The sequence below is a fragment of the Bos mutus genome, chromosome X, assembly GCF_027580195.1.
Source record: "Bos mutus isolate GX-2022 chromosome X, NWIPB_WYAK_1.1, whole genome shotgun sequence".
NCBI lineage: Eukaryota > Metazoa > Chordata > Mammalia > Artiodactyla > Bovidae > Bos > Bos mutus.
Genome location: NC_091646.1, coordinates 20,613,176 through 20,633,123, shown reverse-complemented (window position 1 = coordinate 20,633,123; position 19,948 = coordinate 20,613,176). Strand labels below are relative to the sequence as shown.

The following is a 19,948-nucleotide window of genomic DNA, read 5'->3' as shown; positions in this document are numbered from 1 at the left end:
ATGTGGATCACAACAAACTGTGGAAAAGTCTTCAAGAGATGGGAATATCGGACCACCTTACCCACTTCCTGAGAAATCTGTATACAGGTCAAGAAGCAACAGTTAGAACTGGACATGGAAAAACAGACTGGTTCCAAATCGGGAAAGGAGCACGTCAAGACTGTGTATTGTCACCCTGCTTATTTAACTTATATGCAGAGTACATCATGCAAAATGCTGGGCTGGGTGAACCACAAGTTGGAATCAAGACTGCCGGTGGAAATTATACTTCCTTAGAAATGCAGAGCTTATATTGGCATCCAGAGATCTATGGTGTTTTATTATCTTTTTCAAAAGTTTATTTATTTTTTAATTGAAGGATAATTGCTTTACAGATTAATATCTTTTACTTCAGTTCAGTTCAGTTCAGTCGCTCAGTCGTGTACAACTCTTTGTAATCCCATGAACCACAGCACGCCAGGCCTCCTTGTCCATCACCAACTCCCGGAATCCACCCAAACCCATGTCCACTGAGTTGGTGATGCCATCCAACCATCTCATCCTCTGTCATCCCCTTCTCCTCCTGCCCTCAATCTTTCCCAGTATCAGGGTCTTTTCAAATGACTTAGCTCTCCACACCAGGTGGCCAAAGTACTGGAGTTTCAGCTTCAACATCAGTCCTTCCAATGAACACCCAGGACTGATCTCCTTTAGGATGGACTGGTTGGATCTCCTTGCAGTCCAAGGGACTCTCAAGAGTCTTCTCCAACACCACAGTTCAAAAGCATCAATTCTTCAGCTCTCAGCTTTCCTTGTAGTCCAACTCAGACATCCATACATGACCACTGGAAAAACCATAGCCTTGACTAGCCGGACCTTTGTTGGCAAAGTAATGTCTCTGCTTTTCAATATGCTATCTAGGTTGGTCATAACTTTTCTTCCCAGGAGTAAGTGTCTTTTAATTTCATGGCTGCAATCACCATCTGCAGTGATTTTGGAGCCCAGAAAAATAAAATCAGCCACTGTTTCCACTGTTTCCCCATCTATTTGCCATGAGGTGATGGGATCAGATACCATGATCTTAGTTTTCTGAATGTTGAGCTTTAAGCCAACTTTTTTTTTTGGAGTTTATTTTATTATTTTTATTTTTTTAATATAAATTTATTTATTTTAATTGGAGGCTAATTACTTTACAATATTGTACTGGTTTTGCCATACATCAACATGAATCCACTGTAGGTATACACGTGTTCCCCATCCTGAACTCCCCTCTCTCCTCCCTCCCTGTACCATCCCTCTGGGTCATCCCAGTGCACCAGCCCCGCGCATCCAGTATCACTAAGCCAACTTTTTCACTCTCCTCTTTCGTTTTCATCAAGAGGCTCTTTACTTCTTCTTCACTTTCTGCCATAAGGGTGGTATCATCTGCATATCTGAGGTTATTGATATTTCTCCCAGCAATCTTGATTCCAGCCTGTGCTTCTTCCAGCCCAGCGTTTTTCATGATGTACTCTGCATATAAGTTAAATAAGCAGGGTGACAATATACAGCCTTGACGTATTCCTTTTCCTATTTGGAACCAGTCTGTTGTTCCATGTCCAGTTCTAACTGTTGCTTCCTGACCTGCATATAGGTTTCTCAAGAGGCAGGTCAAGTGGTCTGGTATTCCCATCTCTTTTAGAATTTTCCACAGTTTATTGCGATCCACACAAAGGCTTTGGCATAGTCAATAAAGCAGAAATAGATGTTTTTCTGGAATTCTCTTGCTCTTTCAGTGATCTAGAAGATGTTGGCAATTTGATCTCTGGTTCCTCTGCCTTTTCTAAAACCAGCTTGAACATCTGGAAGTTCACATTTCATGTATTGCTGAAGCCTGGCTTGAAGAATTTTAAGCATCACTTTACTAGTGTGTGAGATGAGTGCAATTGTGCAGTAGTTTGAGCATTCTTTGGCATTGCCTTTCTTTGGGATTGGAATGAAAACTGACCTTTTCCAGTCCTGTGGCCACTGCTGAGTTTTCCAAATTTGCTGGCATATTGAGTGCAGCACTTCCACAACATCATCTTTCAGGATTTGAAATAGCTCAACTGGAATTCCATCACCTCCACTAGCTTTGTTCGTAGTGATGCTTTTTAAGGCCCACTTGACTTCACATTCCAGGAAGTCTGGCTCTAGGTGAGTGATTACACCATCGTGATTATCTGGGTTGTGAAGATCTTTTTTGTACTAAGATTTTTGTAAAGAGACATAATTAGTTCCAAAGATACCAATTGTAGCATTGAATTGTTTAGTAAGTAGATTTAATACATTAGAGTTTTTCAACATTGTATTGGAAAAGGAGGAAAACACAGATGTATATATTTTAGTTTCTAGATTCTTTTTTCTACAAGAGAGAACTGTTTATTTTTGGTAACTCTTTCTTATGTATGTGAATTTCATAAATTTTTTTATTAATTCTAGTAGTTGATGGGAATATCTTAGATTACCTAGGCTTAAAATCATGTTAGTATAAAAATGTTGTCTAATAATTTTCTTTTCTTATTGCTCAAAACTACAATCTTAAATAATACTTTTGATGGTTATCACTATAAGCTTCCTGATATTAATTGAAGTGATTTTAAGTTTTGTTATTTAAAGTGATACTTTTTTTTATTACAGTAAATAATATTTGTCATATTATAATAAGGTTATTTTTGCTTATTTCTTTTTACAAAGTTTATGGGAGGACCGCATCTATTAACATGCTGCTGCTGCTGCTAAGTTGCTTCAGTCGTGCCCAACTCTGTGCGACCCCATAGACAGCAGCCCACCAGGCTCCCCTGTCCCTGGGAGTCTCCAGGCAAGAACACTGGAGTGGGTTGCCATTTCCTTCTCCAATGCGTGAAAGTGAAAAGTGAAAGTGAAGTCGCTCAGTCGTGTCTGACTCTTAGCGACCCCATGGATTGTAGCCTACCAGGCTCCTCCTTCCATGGGATTTTTCCAGGCGAGAGTACTGGAGTGGAGTGCCATTGCCTTCTCTGCTATTAACATGAATATTATTATTTTCCTGGGTGGTTAATTTTTTTAAACTTTTCCTCCTGTTTTATCTGTTCTGCTGGGAATTTATGAGGTTCTTTGCTTTTTTGGTAACATTTGGACTTCAGTAATTCGGCAAGAATATATCTAATGTTATGATTTTCTCATTTTTATCTTTTCATTGCTGATCACTTTAATCTAGAGACTCCATTCTTTTTCAGCAAGTGAGATTTTCTTTGTTTACTATTGCCTCTTATTTGCTTCCATAGATTTGCAAATTGTATGCTTCTATAGCAGAAGCATGACTGAATATAGTGGGATAGACTGTTTAAAAGCAGTACAATAAATAAACTACAGTGGCTTGATGATTTAAAAATAAAAGATTGCTGGGGAGAATAGCCACAACCTTAGATATGCAGATGACACCACCCTTATGGCAGAAAGCAAACAGGATTAAAGAACCTCTTGATGAAGATGAAAGAGGAGAGTGAAAAGCTGGCTTAAAACTCAACATTCAGAAAATTAAGATCATGGTATCTGATCCCATCACTTCATGACAAATAGATGGGGAAACAATGGAAACAGTGACAGACTTTATTTTCTTGTGCTCCAAAATCACTGCAGATGGTGACTGCAGCCAAAAAATTAAAAGTTGCTTGCTCCTTGGAAGAAAAGTTATGACCAACCTCATCAGCATATTGAAAAGCAGAGTCATTACTTTGCCGACAAAGGTCTGTAGAGTCAAAAGCAATGATTTTTCCAGTAGTCATGTATGGATGTGAGAGTTGGGTCATAAAGAAAGCTGAACACTGAAGAATTGATGCTTTTGAACTGTGGTGTTGGAGAAGACTCTTGAGAGTCCCATTGACTGCAAGATGATCCAACCAATCCATCCTAAAGGAATCAGTCCTGAATATTCATTGGAAGGACTGATGCTGAAGCTGAAACTCCAATACTTTGGCCACCTGATGTGAATAACTGACTCCTTGAAAAAGACCCTGATGCTGGGAAAGATTGAAGGCAGGAGGAGCAGGGGACGACAGAGGATGTGGTGGTTGAATGACATCACTGACTCAATGGACATGAGTTTGAGCACACTCTGGGAGATGGTGAAGGACAGGGAAGCCTGGCGTGCTGCAGTCCATGGGGTCGCAAAGAGTTGGACATGACTGAGCAGCAACAAAATAGGAGCTGTGTGTGAAGTGGGATGCATAGGATACCTGAAAAGATAGATTTTACCTTCTGCTGCCTTGTGAAGACAATAGCTTCCCAATTAGCTACTCATTTTTTTAGTGAGTTCATTAATGTAGTATGTGCTTTCTTTGGATACACAGTTAGTGCTATTACCCATGTTAATGTGGCGAATGGAGACAGGCTAGTTTTAAACAAAGCACAATCTAAAACATGGTTCTAGTATACATTGGAACCGTCAGATGTACAAAGACAAAAATAGTCAATACTCCCCTTTATGCCTGGCAACCCTCACCTCGAGTCAACTGAAAGACTGAAAACTGTCATGGAAGAGGTTTCATGAATAATCCAGAAGGTGGATAACACACATGTAGCTAAGTGTGCAGGGGCTGGAAATAGCACCCAATCCCTGAGCGTCACTCGTTCTCGGCTTCGTCTCCTGACCCTTCTTCCTTCGCCTGTTCCTTCCATGTTGGTATTCCCTAGGGCTGGCTTCCCATCTGTTTGATCTGCACATCCCACACACACTTGCTGGGATGAAGGGGAGACAGGCAAGGCTAAGGCTCGGTACTTTTATTGTGCAACTCTGTTCTGAGGGGGCGGGGTGCAAAGCCCCACACCGGGGGAGGTGATGAGAAACTGCATCATAACAGCCTTCCAGAGAGTGTGAGGTGGCAAGTAGCAGACGGCCTCAGAGTGCCTCCTCACAGGACTGCCTTGTCTTCTCGAATTCGTCTTGGGTCACATGGCATTCCACCAAAATTCAGATCAGCCATGGTTCAGGCCTTTGTCTGTTTGGCCTCTGGATCCCTGCAGTGTTGGCCAGGGAGTCTCAGAGCATTTAAATATTAGACAAATGCTGTCAACTGTAAGGAAAACAAATATTAGCCTCTGTTTATGTTTGAAGTTCTATCTTCCTAATGCGAAAGCAGCCTGTTTCAAAGGTTTTATTCCTTTATTTAAATCCCTGTCCAAGGCAGTAGATTTAGTTGTCCACATTTTTTAATAACCAGTGAAGTGAAGTGAAAGTCGCTCAGTCGTGTCCAACTCTTTGCGGCCTCATGGACTATGCAGTCCATGGAATTCTCCAGGCCAGAATACTGGAGTGGGTAGCCTTTTCCTTCTTCAGGGGATCTTCCCAACCCAGGGATCGAACCCGGGTCTCCCACATTACCAACTGGGCCCCAGGGGAAGCCCTATAATAACCAGTAGACACCTTTTTTTTTGGTCTCAATTAGCAAAGTATAATCACAGATTGGAGACTGCCCCACAAGTTTCTTCTTAAATGAAAGGCCTCCTTCCATCCCTCCCTTCAGGGTGGGATTTTTTTCAGGGTGATATTTTTTCCATTGACAGAACGCTGAGCCCTGTGCTAGGTGAGCCACAGACAGACCAGAAGGGACTGTCCTGTTCATCACAGGACAGTGATGGAAGTGGAGGATTTCTCAAGATGCTTGACACTCTGGGCTTTGAAACAGCTTTGGAAAGTAGCTTACAAGACCCCTAAAATGTGTGCCAGTATAATGCTCCTTCTTTAGGAGAAATACATTGTGAGAAAGAGAGAAATCATTTAAGTTTTGCAAATGTAAATGTAATTGGATTTTTTAAACCCCATGTCTATACTCACATCACGTTTGACCACTTTGACTGAACTGATTGCTTTATTATAGTCAGGCTAAATTGACTGGTTGTTAACTGGTCGATCTAGTCAAAATGTCAAACTAGTAACGAGTGTGCAAGCAGCTCCCCTGTCAGAAAAGCACTGAAGGCTGCAGCTGATTGCCTATGCCCTTCCTTCAAGGTGACCTAGACAAAAAGGGACCAGAACTAATGGGCAGTATTGTAAGGGAGACAAATTGGCAGCTGATCATCTGAGCAGAAATGCTTGATGTGAACTTGCATTCCCATGAACGAGACACTTTCACTGCCAAGTTGATTGTTGGCACTTGTGCTATTTTTAATAACCAGTGGGTGTTGTATTGGAGCCATTGGCATGCTGTTAAGCTTAGCAGATTGGAGAACTCCTAGAAATGTTTAACTTGGAAGAATTTACAAACATTTTGCAAACAATGGTATTTTGATGCCCGCACATCTGTGGCTCATTTAAACAGTGCCTTAGTGTACCAGCACTCACAATCATTGATCAGGAACTCTCCCTTGCTTCCTAATGGGATGCCTTTGGCTTGCTTCCCCACTCTGGGAATCCCAGCCATCATGGTGGCAATCATACTCAGTGTGAAAAAGGATCTGTATGGGACTCTGAGCTCAACAACTCCATTGTAAGTACCAGCATCTCTGCTTCTCCAATGGTGGTGGTCTCAACCATCAAGGTATGGTGAGATGTTCCTGGCCTGGGCCTTGGTCTTGAAACACTGGCTTCAGGGAGGAAATTAGCCTCAGCCTTTTTACTCTAACAAAGTAATGGGCGCACTGATATAATGGTTAGGTGTCTGAGGCATCTGGACTCCATACGACCTTGGTCAACTTACTTTACCTCTTCTTTGCATTTCCTCCTCTGGAAAATGGGCATAATAATGTTTATGCTCAGTGCTGGGTGCAGATTAAAATGATGCCATGTATATAAAGTGCTCAGCATGTGGCCTGTTCCATGGTAATATGCATCTGGCAGCGATTATTAATTAATTAGTTTATCTATTTAAAAAATTTTTTAGCTGGTAAAGAGCTCTCAAATTTATGAAATGGGAGTATGATAATGATTTAGATACAATTCAAGGAAACAGTAAAAGAAATCGACATAATAGACATCGGCAGCTGTCCTGATTAGAAAGCTCACAGAACTTAGAAGTTGGAGGAGCCACTATAAAGAAATACTGAAGTGGGTTGCAAACCTTTTCTGTATTTCAGCCACAAAGGTCTCCTAAAGAAGACTCCAGCACTTTCCTTTGTAAATTGGCTTGGCCTTATTGTCCTGTTGTTGTACTTTCTCTTTTCTATTTTTGATATAAAGCCCAGCTCTTTGGTTCTCTCACCCACAGGTACCAGAGAATAGCCATTCAAATCACTCCACCTTTCCAGAACCTTCTTTCACAGGGCTATAGATAGTTACCATGCAGTCCTTCAGGCTGTACAACCTCACTTTATACTTCGAATCGCTTTTTACTTATCCATTCTTCATTATCTTCACTCTCTTTATCGTAGCCTCTCAAGTTCTTTTTCACTATAGATTTCCTCTCCCGCTGGATTGCAATCAAATGCACGAGGTCTTGCCCCCCAGACCTCTCCGTCTTTCATATTGAGATGACAGTTTCCAGAGGGTCAATATTGTATTACCACTGCCAGCAGATGCCTCCTAATTATAATTCCTTGTTATCCTTTCTTTCTCTCTTCCCTTTCTTCTCATCTCCTCCATCCTCGCTCCTTGCTTGTTTTGTGACTTAAAGGGTCCCCGATGTTTAATGGTGATTCTTCTTCAAAGATCAAAAGCAAAAGCAAAAGCAAAACCAGAACAAAATCCACTCCACTCTCCCTGAAAAGAACCCTTTCATATGTGAATTGGTGAGGAAAAGGCAGAGTACTCTAAGAGCTTTTTAAAAAATAATTGTATTTTGAAGAAATAGTACATGCACAATGGTATAAAATTCAAATGTACAAAAGGGTAGAGGATGAAAAGTAAAGTCCACTCCCAAAGCCCAGCTCCCCAGTTTTCATCCCTCTATGCAACTCTTATTACCAACAATCAAATTTGTGTAGATATTCTCCTGCACACTTTGTCACCCAAATAGTAGATATACACTGCTTTGTACTTAACATGTCATGAAGATGATTCTCTATGCAAACATATAGTGCTACCTTTTTTAAAGAGTTTTCTATAGCCTTCCCTGGTGGCTCAGATGGTAAAGCGTCTGCCTACAATGTTGGAGACCTGGGTTCAATCCCTGGGTCAGGAAGATCTGGAGAAGGCAATGGCACCCCACTCCAGTACTCTTGCCTGGAAAATCCCATGAACAGAGAAACCTGGCAGGCTACAGTCCATGGGGTCGCAAAGAGTCGGACATGACTGACCACTTCACTTCACTTTACAGCCTTTTTTAAGGTTGAAGGTGATATTTGGGGAACCTTAAGTTCTGGGTTGTTTTTTTTTTTTTACCACAAGATTGAACATCTTTATTATTATAAGCTACAGACATTTTGCAATAAATGCCCAATTCATTGCACTTCAGATCGGCAAATAAGCACATACAGGAATGCAGTAACAATATTTATTAAATCTAAATCTATTTAAAAAATCTATTTTATCCAAGTCTAGTTGATTTATAGTGTTGTGTTAGTTTCTGGTATACAGAAAAGTGATTCAGTTACACATATATGTAACAGTTTGTATTTTGCTATTCCCAATCCATCCCTTTCCCATCCCCATCCCCATCGGCAACCACAAGCCTGGGGAACCCTAAGTATTAGATTCTACTGGGAGAGTTAAATGCATCCCTCACCCCGAATCCCATCCCACTCACACAAACACACAAAAGGCACTTGTATATGAAAGTATTCATACCAACATGAACAATATGCCCACAGGGGATTTTCCTGGTTCTGGAAAAGAAGTCTCAGCTAAGTTGACACACAGATATACTAGTAAAGCTTGTCTATGTTCAAAAATCAGAGATAATGTCTGTAGTAACTGGCATATTATGAGATGAAGTATCTGTTCATATAAATTACTACATATTTCTTCTTTAATAGAAACTGTAGAGCCATTAATCAATCCAGTGGCCAGAGTTGCCTTTTGAAGTTTAAACCTCTAGCTGTGGTGGGAGGTCAAAAATAAACATCATATTTGAAAGCAATACAGTTAGAGCTGTCCTGTTTTTGTTGCATTTTCATTACTTCTGATGAGCTCATTACTGTTTGATATAACATTCTGAAAAGCCAGTCATTACCTATGTCCTTTCACTGTGATATTTATCACACAAAGCAGAATCTATCCTGCAAATAAAAACTCAGGTGTAAGCCACATTGGGGGGAAAGATATAATTTCATTTTCTGCTGTTGAGGAAGAAAATAGCCTCCTAGGGAACTGGACTGAGAAGTTTCTGCATGCGTAAGGCAGAACTGTCTTCTAGGATTTCTAAATTGAGGCTGGGAAGAACGCTGGACTGAGGCTCAGGAGGTTGGAGTTCTGGTCTCAGCTCTACCCCCAGTGAGCATGAGTGAAGTCTGTCGGGTTGCTTTACACCCCAGGCCTAGGTGTTCTCACATGAAATGAAACTGACTCAGTGATCTTCAGAGTCTCATAAAAAAAATAGCAGTTTAAAAACAAACAGAGTCACAGATGTAGAAAACAAACTTATGGTTACCAGGAGGGAAAGAGGGGGAGGGATAAATTGTGTGTATTGACATATACACACTACTATGTATAAAATAAATAACTAATAAGAACCTACTGTAGAGCACAGGGGAACTCTACTCAATATGCTGTAATGGCCTATATGGGAAAAGAATCTAAAAAAGAGTGAATATACGTGTATATATACCTGATTCACTTGGATGTACAGCAGAAACTAATGCAACATTGAAAATCAACTGTACTCCAATAAAATAAGTAGGACTTTATGTTTCTCTACCTCACAATGGGCTTCTCTCCTTGGTCTCTTCCAGTTGTTGGATTAAAGATGATCCTATCTTCTCCATCTCAGTGGTGGCTTATTTTTACCTCATATTTCTCATGAATCTCTCTATGTTCTGCACTGTTCTTGCTCAACTGAACTCCATGAAATCCCAAAACCAAAAGACTTGACGGAAGGTGATTCTACAAGACCTCAAAGGCACAACAGGCCTGACCTTCTTACGTGGTCTCACCTGGGGGTTGGCCTTTTTTGCCTGGGGACCTGTGAGGACCCTTTTCTTATATCTTTTTGCCATTTTTAACACTTTGCAAGGTAACTGTTGTTTCTCTGTACCTTCTGTGGCTCAAGCTAGACCTCCATCAAAGCTCTTACTGCTTTAGAAAATCTTACCTGTAGCCTTCAGTATTTTTTCAAAGGAGGAAAAAATAATCCAAGAGGCCTCTGCTGTCAGTGACTGACAGGAAGCCATTAGAAACATTGGCTAGATGTTAGGGCTTCATTAAATGAGCCCACTCTCTCTTACTCAGGGATGTAGAGAGCAACCCAGATAGCTAACTCAGCTCCAGCTAGCTGGCCACGTCTTTGTGGAACACTGATTGGCAGCACTTCCTACAGTATTCATTGCATCGATAGATCATGCTCCTAAGTGTACACATTCAAATCCTGTTGAACATAGAAATTACTGGGCAGTGGAAACATTGAACTGTTGACCCTATAGACTCTGGCTGCATCAGATATCCTCATATTGTGGGAAGGAACCTGGTTAGGAAGTTCTAGAGCCATAGAGGATTGAAGGTGGAAAGCAAAGAGCAGTGGGTCCTGGCAAGAAGCCAAGGTTCTGATCTTGGTTTTACTACAAACCAATCTTGAAAAAGTTACCACAGCTGGTTGAATTAGCTGATCCTAAATTAATGACTTTATAGCCCTTCACTGTCTACTTTCTGGCAAAAGGAGCAAATGATTACTGAAGTTATTAAATGGAAGACCAAGGATGCCATGAAAAGTAAAAGCTAGGGCTCTGGTTTACATATCTCTGAGTAATTGCTGCTGTTTGTTTTAATCTGATGTTGCCTAGTTAAAATTTTTGGCAAGAAGAGGCATACAGAATAATCCTGGGTGTCTCAAACTCCACCCCACACCATTATCCTCAAGATTGGCTCAGTTCATTTGGGCTTCTGGGGCAGGCTGGGAATCGACCTGGGAAGTCCATTGAGTTAGGATCTCCTTTATTGCTCTTAGGGGCTTCCCTGGTGGCTCAGAGAGTAAAGCTTCTGCCAGCAATGTGGGAGACCCGGGTTCAATACCTGGGTCGGGAAGATCCCCTGGAGAAGGAAATGGCAATCCACTCCAGCACTCTTGCCTGGAAAATCCCATGGACAGAGGAGCCTGATAGGCTACAGTCCATGGGGTCTCAAAGAGTCGGACATGAGTGAGCAACTTCACTTTCACTTTATTGCTCTTAACCCTTTTATTAGAGTAAAGGGAGCTGGTGATCCCATAGGGTGCTCAGCAAGAAAGAGTATTATGGTCAAAGAACTTTGGGGAATGCAGAAAAGTACCTCCCTCACTCTTGAAATGGCACAATGTACCTTGGCATCTACAAGCTCTGAGAAATGCTGCTGGGGGAAAAATGTTAAAACTTTGTTTCAAATTTGGCGTTTTAAAAACCTCAGAATCCTTTATCATTGTGGTTGTTAACCCCTGAGGAAACTTGGGAAATGTGAATTGCTCTGCAGTTACTTCAGGCCAGTCATTTACAAGGTGCTGCAGGGGGTGGGGGAACAATTCAGAATAAGTCTGCAAGTCCTGTGGTTCAAGAAACAGTCTCATTTTAGAGCAATGAGGTGTATCAACTGAAACTTTTTGGCCCAGTGGTTAAGACTTCACCTTTAATGCAGGGTGTGCTACTTCCATCCTTGATCAAGGAGCTAAGATCCCACATACCTCATAGCCAAACTGAAGCAATGTTGAAGCAATACTGCAACAAATTCAATAAAGACTTTAAAAATGGTCTACATCAAAAAAATCTTTAAGAAAAAATAAAGAAACTTTCTGTTCCACTGGATTCCACCAACCAGCCAATTTAAAAAAAAAAAAAACAAAAAACTTTTACTTTCTGGCCACACCGAGTGGCATGCAGAATCTTAGTTATCTGACCAGGAATTGAACCCATGCACCCTGCATTGAAGTGTGGAGTCTTAACCACTGGACTCCCAGGGATGTCCCTTATATAGCCAATTCTGATTGGAATGTAAAGAGACACAAAGTGTGTTGTTTTTGTCCGCATGCCGTCTTTATTCCTTCTGGCAGTGGGGACAGAGATTTTAGAAGCACTGCACATCACTGTCACACGGCTTCCTTTGAGGCTGCCAGCACTTGGTCGTATCCCAGATCACTGATCGAGGCCCTGGCGATGGTTCTACATTTTACTTCCTGACTTTACCTGGCCTCCACTGAGATACCCCGGTCTCAGCAGCATGATGCTTTGAAAACGGAAGTGCCTTGCTCTAGACTGTGTACGGAGGTGGATTCAGAACCAAACGCCTGTGTGGATTTCTTCTTAAGCAGTTAACTCCAGGCTTCTCTCAGGCACACGAGCTCTGAGGAGAAACACACTCAACCTTATGGAAACAGGGATTAAAGCAAAAGCTGACGAAAGAATCAAAAGCAAAGAAGTTTAGAGCTACAAGCAGGGGAGGGGTGTTTGTAAAACAGCACATGCTCCATTCTCACGCTGGAAGGAGAGAGTCCTCTCTAAATGGGAAGCCTGGATGGGTAGATGCAGAATCCAATGAGATATCTCCTGAGGACGAAAACCAAAGCCCCACAGATCCAGCATGGACAGAGCCAGGCTGTCTCTGTCTGTCAGATAAGCTTTATGTCAATCACCAAGCCTTCCTAGTTCCTAGTCCCGCCTACAAGATAGAATGTGCCATCTTGCAGAGAGGGGGTTTTCGGATCTCGGAGTTTAAAACTCAAGTTCCATAGACATACACACACACGTACACGTCCCAAATATTCAAAACAAGAATGCAATGAAACAAATGAACAAATTAGCCATTTAAAAGACAGATGGCAAGTTTGCAAGTTTGGCTGAAGGGGGTTGCCCTGTGGTCAGGTGTGAAAAAAATGATGCTCTTGATGAGCTATTTCTGAAGGAGGGATGCACAAATAAAAATACAGGTGGCAAAAACCTGCCATCTTCCCTCATGGCTATGTGCTAGTGAGTAAGCAGATCAATCTGTTATTGGAAAGAAAAAGGGAGGCTGTCAGGCAGAGAGGGAGAGCTGGCACGCAGCTCATTGCAATTCACAGAATAACCTTTAAGTCTGAGAACTAGCTAAACTCCGTGCAGGAAATCAGAGCAGTAAGAGGGGCTGTTTGTCACTGTGGCCCCCTTATTCCTGCTGAAGTTGAAGGAGTTTTACCTGCTCTGAGACCGAGATTGGGGTGTGCTCTCATCAAGTTGCTGGACTACCTTCCAGGTGGTCACTGCTTAGCCAAAGAGTGAGTGCTGCTGGCTTCCTCACCACAGTGGTTCGGTTACAAATGGAGATAAACCCCTCAGGGGAGGTAGTGAGATTTGTCATTCTGTTTAGCCTCCAGATTGCTGCCTCCCACATGAAATCAGAGAGTCTCAGGGCTGGGGCTTGGGAAGCCACATCTTCCCATCAAGTAACAGTAAGCCTCCACCTGCAGCTTCCTAGAGACAGAAAGCCCCCCACTCCATGAAGCAGAGCATTTAATGTCCCTTTTTTCTTTCTTTCTTTTTTCTTTTTATTTATTTATGGCTGCACTGGGTCTTCATTGCTGTGCAAGTTTTCTGTAGTTGTGGTGAGCGGGAGCTACTCTCGTTAGTTGTGGTGTGCAGGCTTCTCACTGAGGTGACTTCTCTTGTTGCTTCCCTGGTGGCTCAGTGGTAAAGAATCTGCGTGCAATACAGGAGAACAGGGATTGATCAGGTTTGATCGCCGGGTCAGAAAGATGCCCTGGAGAAAAGAATGGCACCCCCCCTCCAGTACTCTTGCCTGGAGAATCCCATGGACAGAGGAGCCTGGCGGGATACAGTCCATGGGATCATGAATGAGTAGGACATGACTTAGCAACTAAACAACAACTCTTGTTGCAGAGCATGGGCTTTAGGTGCACGGGCTTCATTTAGCTGTGGCACATGACAAGCTTAGTTGCTCCTTGGCATGTGGAATGTTTCCAGATCAGGGGCTGAACCAGTGTCCCCAGCATTGCAATGTGGATTCTAAACCACTGGCCCACCAGGGAAGCCTTTATGGTTTTATTTTTATTTATTTAAAAAATTTTAAGTCGCATATATTTATTTATTTACTTAATTTTTGGCCATGTGGCATGTGGGGACTTAGTTCCCCAACCAGGGATTGAACCCAGGGCCCCTGCATTGGAAGCACAGAGTCTTAACCGCTGGACCACCAGGGAAGTCCCTTCTTTCTTTTTTAAAATTGAAGTAATGTTGCTGTACAGTATTATTTAAGTTATGGGTGTACAATATAGTGATTCACAAGTGTTTTAAAGCTTATACTCCATTTTACCCATTATATATTGTAATATGATTACCATTGTAGCTTCTAATCAGCTCTGAGGGTGGGGGCAGGGTGGGTAGGGAGAGAAAGACAAGGAGCCAGAGAGAGAGAGATTGTACAATGTCTTTTATAATCTAATCTTGCAAATGACGTGCCATCACTTCTGCCATATTTTATTCTGTTGGTACAATATGGGAGGAGACTACATAAGGATGTGAATGCCAAGGTCTGGGCTACATTGAAAGCCATCTCAGAGGCTGCTTCTCACTGCACATCTGACCTCTCAAGCTCTAGGACGGACAGTAGCCCAGGAGGAAAACTATGGTTGATGTGAAATCCTGATACACTTTCTTATTATCACTGCCGTTGGGAGGGAGCTAGAAAGGTGACCTCAGAAAACTAGTAATAGCCTTGGGTTTCCTTGGGAGGAGTATTGATGGTGACAAGAGTAGGCTTGAGTCTAGGCACTGGTGACTGTGAGTGAAAGAAGCTGAAAGAGACTGACCTTCTTCTCCTGACTTAGGGTTCCTCGTTTTTGTGTTCCACTGTGCAGTGAAGGAGCATGTGCGGCAGCAGTGGCTGCTTTTCTGTTATGGGTGGTTGCGACTGGATAACACTTCTGGTAAGATGCCGTTTGGGGTAGTTTTGACTTTTGCAGCTTTTCCAGACTGATGAGGTTAACTGGCCTCCTGACTTGAGTTCATACAGCGTTAGCATCCAACGGAGGCTGTTTCCTTGCCAGGAAAATGATTTGTACTTTTGTGTGGAGATGAATGAAGTCAGGTGAAGGATGTGATTTGGGCCATATTTTAACTTAGTAAGGCTTCACTTTGGGCCTAAATTCCTTGGACTGCTTGTCCTTGCTGTCACTTGAGTCTCAATCAATTAAAAGAACATTGATTGAGTGCCTACTGTGTTCCAGGCACTGGGTCCCAGGGGCTTTCTGGCCCACAGCCAGATGTGGGAAACAAGGAGTGATGGTAGAAGAGGAGAGAACTTGTCAGCCTCCCTCAGATGGCTGGTGGGCTGCCCAGATGCACCGAAGGTCCTTCCCGCACAGTGAGGGATGTAGTGGACTCTGGTGTTGCCACTGAAAAGAGCTCCAGTCCAGGCAAACCAGTTTTTTATACATCCAAAGGCTCTTCCATCCCATTTAGGTAGCTTCTCTCAGTCTCCATGCAAAGCTCAGTTTATTGCCTTTAGGGAAGGTGGAGCTTGAACTGAAAGATTCTATAAGCAGCACAGAGATCCTGTTCCTTTTTGCTGGGCATGTCAGTAACCTGCTGGTCCCTGTACTGGGCTCTAGGGGAAGGAGGCATGCTTGATAAGTGAATTGGCTCTGCCTGTACTGCACATTATGGTTCAGACTTACTTTTCACTCTTTGAGGTACCCAGAGTGAACAGTCTGTACGTTGAGCTTTATATTTTTAAGAGGATTCTTGAGGTATAATCTACCCATTTGAAGTCTACAATTTGATGAGTTTTCCATTTTTAACTGTTTGGGGTGCCGTTTCAGATGGCAGCACCTGGTGGGCTCAATGTCAGGAAAGACCGAGGAAAATCTTTGTGCACAACTTGTTGACATCATCTGTCAACTGCAGCTAGTTCCGTTTTGAAATCTTTAGGCTCTGCCCAAGGCACTCCTGAGAAACAAGCTCCCCAAATGGTGAGAGAAAAGGCTATGCTACCTACACTCATATTCCAGAGACACTGAGTTAGTATGAGGCCACAGATGCCATCTTGGGAAATGATTCTTCCTCAAGATGACATGCACAGGTCCATGTGTACACCCAGGCTCACTCTGGGCCGAGAAACTGTGCATAGATGCACATACTGAACTGAGTGTGTGCAATGCAGTGGGTGGTTAGGTTAACGGAGGAGAGAAAAGACTGGAGGTAAAAAAAATCATTCATGGGTAATTACAAATGATCATCACACATTGTTAAAATCCAAGGGTACCTTATATGCTGTTCAGGGCAAGCCCCTACTTTACAGATGAGGGACCTTAAGCAGGAAAAGGAGAATGCTTTATGGACAGCCACTCAGCCCACCAGCAGCAGAACTGGGGCCAGAACTCAGGTCTTCTGGCTTCCAGGCTAGTCGCTCATCGCACACCCTTGAGAATACAGGCTGCGCTGCACGTCACTCTTGGATGCTCACCTTCTTCCATAGGAAGCCAAGTTTCTAGGTACAGTGACTGATGTTGAGTTGCAGCTGGGTGTTAGGAGGGAAAGTGTAGTGAAAGGATTGGTCTGAAAGCCTAAGGTAAAGAGACAGGCAAACTAGAGCAAGAACTTAAGAACTTCGAGGTGGTGATGTAATGCCTTCGTGTTCTGTGCTTCCAGCTGTATCGTACTGCAGGTTGTTTTCCTTTCTTAAAGACCAAAGTAGAGTCCAGTCAACACACAGAATGCCTCTGGTGGCCTGGCTGTAGTCATTCTCCCACCATCTCAGTGCTGGTGGTGGAACATCCTCATCCATTGTAGTTTTAATTCTATTGGCTCCTTCAGCAGTTCTATTTCCAAGAGCTGCAGCCAATCTGGAAGCAGTATGATAGGTTAAAAAAAATAAAAGCACCAAATTTGGAGTCAGAAGGCTTTGGCTTAAGCCACTAACTCTGTGACCTTGGGCACATCACTTCCCTACTCAGAGTGACATTTCCTTACCTTCAACATGGTGGAGGGTGGAGTGGGGGCCAAGATGGACCATCTCCAAAGTGTCTATCAGCTTCAGGACCATGTGAAGCAACATCATTTTCCAGTTTAGGCTCATTGACTAGTGTTGGAGTCTCTGTCTCCATTTCTGCCTGGTGGTGCATATGAAGAAAATCTTTCCTTGGCCACAAGCATCCATCAAACTCTGGCCAGCTAACCTGAAGATATGTTGGTGCTCATGTGGAGGCACTGATGAAGCATGGCATAAGGGGGGCCAAATTGTGGGAGTTCCTTGGATAGCAATAGCTGTGACTGATTGGGGAATATTTTTCTAAGAAGGTGAGTTACTGCTGGCTCCCCTGCTGCCTCTGAGGGATATTGTTTCATTAGCAAATATACAACACAAATGGACATGTTTTTCTTTGAAAGAGCAGTAGTAAATACCACATCCTGGATTGTAATGTTGTTAGACCAAGCTATAGACCTGGAGAGCCCAGGTGCCTGCAGCCAGCACCGAGATGCTCGTTATTTGTGACAGTAACTCAGCCAATGGGGCAGGATGTCCAGCCTCTTGGGCCACAGGTTCTAAAACTGCAATCTGGATGCTGCCATCAGACGTATGGCGGCCAAAAACTTGGTTCCATTAGCACTGAGTGAAAACTTGCGCCGTCTGTACCACTGCTGCTGCTGCTGCTAAATCGCTTCAGTCGTGTCCGACTCTGTGCGGCCCCATAGACGGCAGCCCACCAGACTCCCTCGTCCCTGGGATTCTCCAGGCAAGAACACTGGAGTGGGTTGCCATTTCCTTCTCCAATGCATGAAAGTGAAAAGTGAAAGTGAAGTCGCTCAGTCGTGTCTGACTCTTAGCGACCCCATGGACTGCAGCCTACCAGGCTCCTCCGTCCATGGGATTTTCCAGGCAAGAGGACTGGAGTGGGGTGCCATTGCCTTCTCTGCTCTGTACCACTAGGCACTCTCAAACTTGAGAAACAGCTGAACATTCAGAGCAAGAATATCAATTTCATAGGAGATACAGATAGGTGTGCTATTATTTTGTGTTGTCTCTTCCTGAAGGCCTCCAGTCTTTGCCCATGACTAGCCTCCCCTTGGTTAAGGTTACTGTGAATAACACAGCTCGTAAGTCATAATGCAGGTTGAACGGATGCACTTGTAATTGCCTAACAATGCTGTTAGGATGAATTAATTCACCCCAGATTTAGATTAAACTATCTGAGGAAAGCACCACAACTTTTACTTCCTGTCTAATTCTTCTATTCATTCCTTCAATTGATAAACATATCTTTTGATGCTACTATGTGCAAAGCCTGTAATGCCACAGCTGAAAATGCTCTTTTTTTTCCCAATGCAGACTACTTTGATGAAGATCCCAACTGTTTCTCTTCCTTGAGTTGTGAAGCTGTGTCTAATAGTGTGAGAAGAATATTACCTGAGGAAATCAAAATGAATTCCATTCACAAACAAAGATTTCATAAATAAATCCCGGCAGAAATCCCACTTTCCCCCACCCCCAGATTGTGGAAAATGTTGAATTTGTAAAACCATCTGCTCCAACTTCATATTCTAAATATTATTTTGGAAGGGGCAGAATGAGATAGCATTTAGTGAATATTAAAGCTAGAATAATTCTCCTATTCATTGTAATAGTTGTTTCCTCTCTTTTGATAGAGAAGACATGAGCCTATATTAGGGGAGAACTGTCTACAGGGTTAGAGATTTTGTTTCAAAAACTCGTATGTCCACATCCTGAAAGGAAAAAAAGATCATGGTCAGAGTCCTCACTGCACTGAGAGTCAAGCAATTTTAGGTGGCCCAAGTTTCCAGGTACCCAGTTGGTCTGACATGCATGCAGGAAGGAGAGAAGAAAAGTCACAAGGTCATACCTTTTGAGGAAAAAAAAAATGCTATCCTGTTGGCTTGTCATGACAAAGCATCTGAAATCCCCATTATTCAAGTTACTCTTTTGATTGGAGCCCCTTGTTAAAATGTCAACATGTTTTGTGAAAATGGTGGCTCATCAATCCAGACACCCATCAGTTCCTTAGGGGGGATGAACTCAACCAAGACAGCTCCTGAGGCACAGCAGGCTGGGTTCTGAACAAGGGAACAGAACAGGAACTGTCTGAAGCCAGTTGTTCTCCCTTGGGAGGGAAGGATAGGTCAGGGTAAGCAGGACAGTAGGGGAATAGAGGCGAGAAGACTCACTGAAATGGAGTGACCCTGAGGATGAATTTTGCCTATCTTGCTCTCTGTGGCTAAGCACAATGGGTGGCCTTCTTGATCTCATCCCAAATGCTGTCACCAAGGCTTCCCAGCCAAGGCAGGTTGCTTACATTTGTCCTTAGGTATAAACAAGTAAAGAGATGAACATTCTGGAAGGATACACAAGCAACAAGTATGAGTGGTAGTCTTCAGGAAGGGGAACTGGGTATCTGGGAATCAAGGAGGAAGGGAGATTTTCTTTTCACCCTATACTTCTTTCTGTCTTTTGAATCTTGTGCTGAGAGAGTGTACTATTTCTTCAAGAAATAAATAAATGAAAATAAATAAAGGTAACTGGACTCTTCCAAGGAGGAACAAAGAGATAAATTCTTGGGTTTCAATGTCACAAACCGAGTTCCCTGTTACTCTCATGAATGTATATGGTGCAGTGGGCCATGGAGAGAACAGAGCTGAGTTCATATCGCAGCTCTTGGCAGAGATGTGACAGAGATTCCTAGATGTGAGGCTTGGGGTAGTAATATTACATTCGTCTTAGAGTTGAAGTGAGGCTTAAATGAGATGAGGGCTATACATTTTCTAGCACAGAGAAACATGATACAACTTAACCACTTTCTCTTCATATTGGTAACTCTTAGGGAAAACCACTAGACCACTCAGGTATGACCTAAATCAAATCCCTTATGATTGTACAGTGGAAGTAAGAAATAGATTTAAGGGACTAGATCTGATA

At 42.8% G+C, this 19,948-nt stretch overlaps 1 protein-coding gene and 1 non-coding gene across 2 annotated transcripts in view; one reads left to right on the top strand and one right to left on the bottom strand.

Moving 5' to 3' along the window:
- LOC102268855 (adhesion G-protein coupled receptor G4) overlaps nt 1–18,474 on the top strand; it is a 66,216-nt gene extending 47,742 nt beyond the window's left edge. Inside the window, 6 exon segments of the mRNA XM_070366554.1 lie at nt 6,384–6,464; nt 9,802–10,082; nt 14,847–14,945; nt 15,840–15,912; nt 15,914–15,974; nt 18,328–18,474. Coding sequence (XP_070222655.1) covers nt 6,384–6,464; nt 9,802–10,082; nt 14,847–14,945; nt 15,840–15,912; nt 15,914–15,974; nt 18,328–18,474 — 742 coding nt within the window.
- TRNAG-UCC (transfer RNA glycine (anticodon UCC)) lies at nt 14,147–14,219 on the bottom strand. The gene has a single exon. It is a non-coding gene; the product is annotated as a tRNA-Gly (tRNA).
- Nucleotides 18,475–19,948: the final 1,474 nt, after the last annotated feature.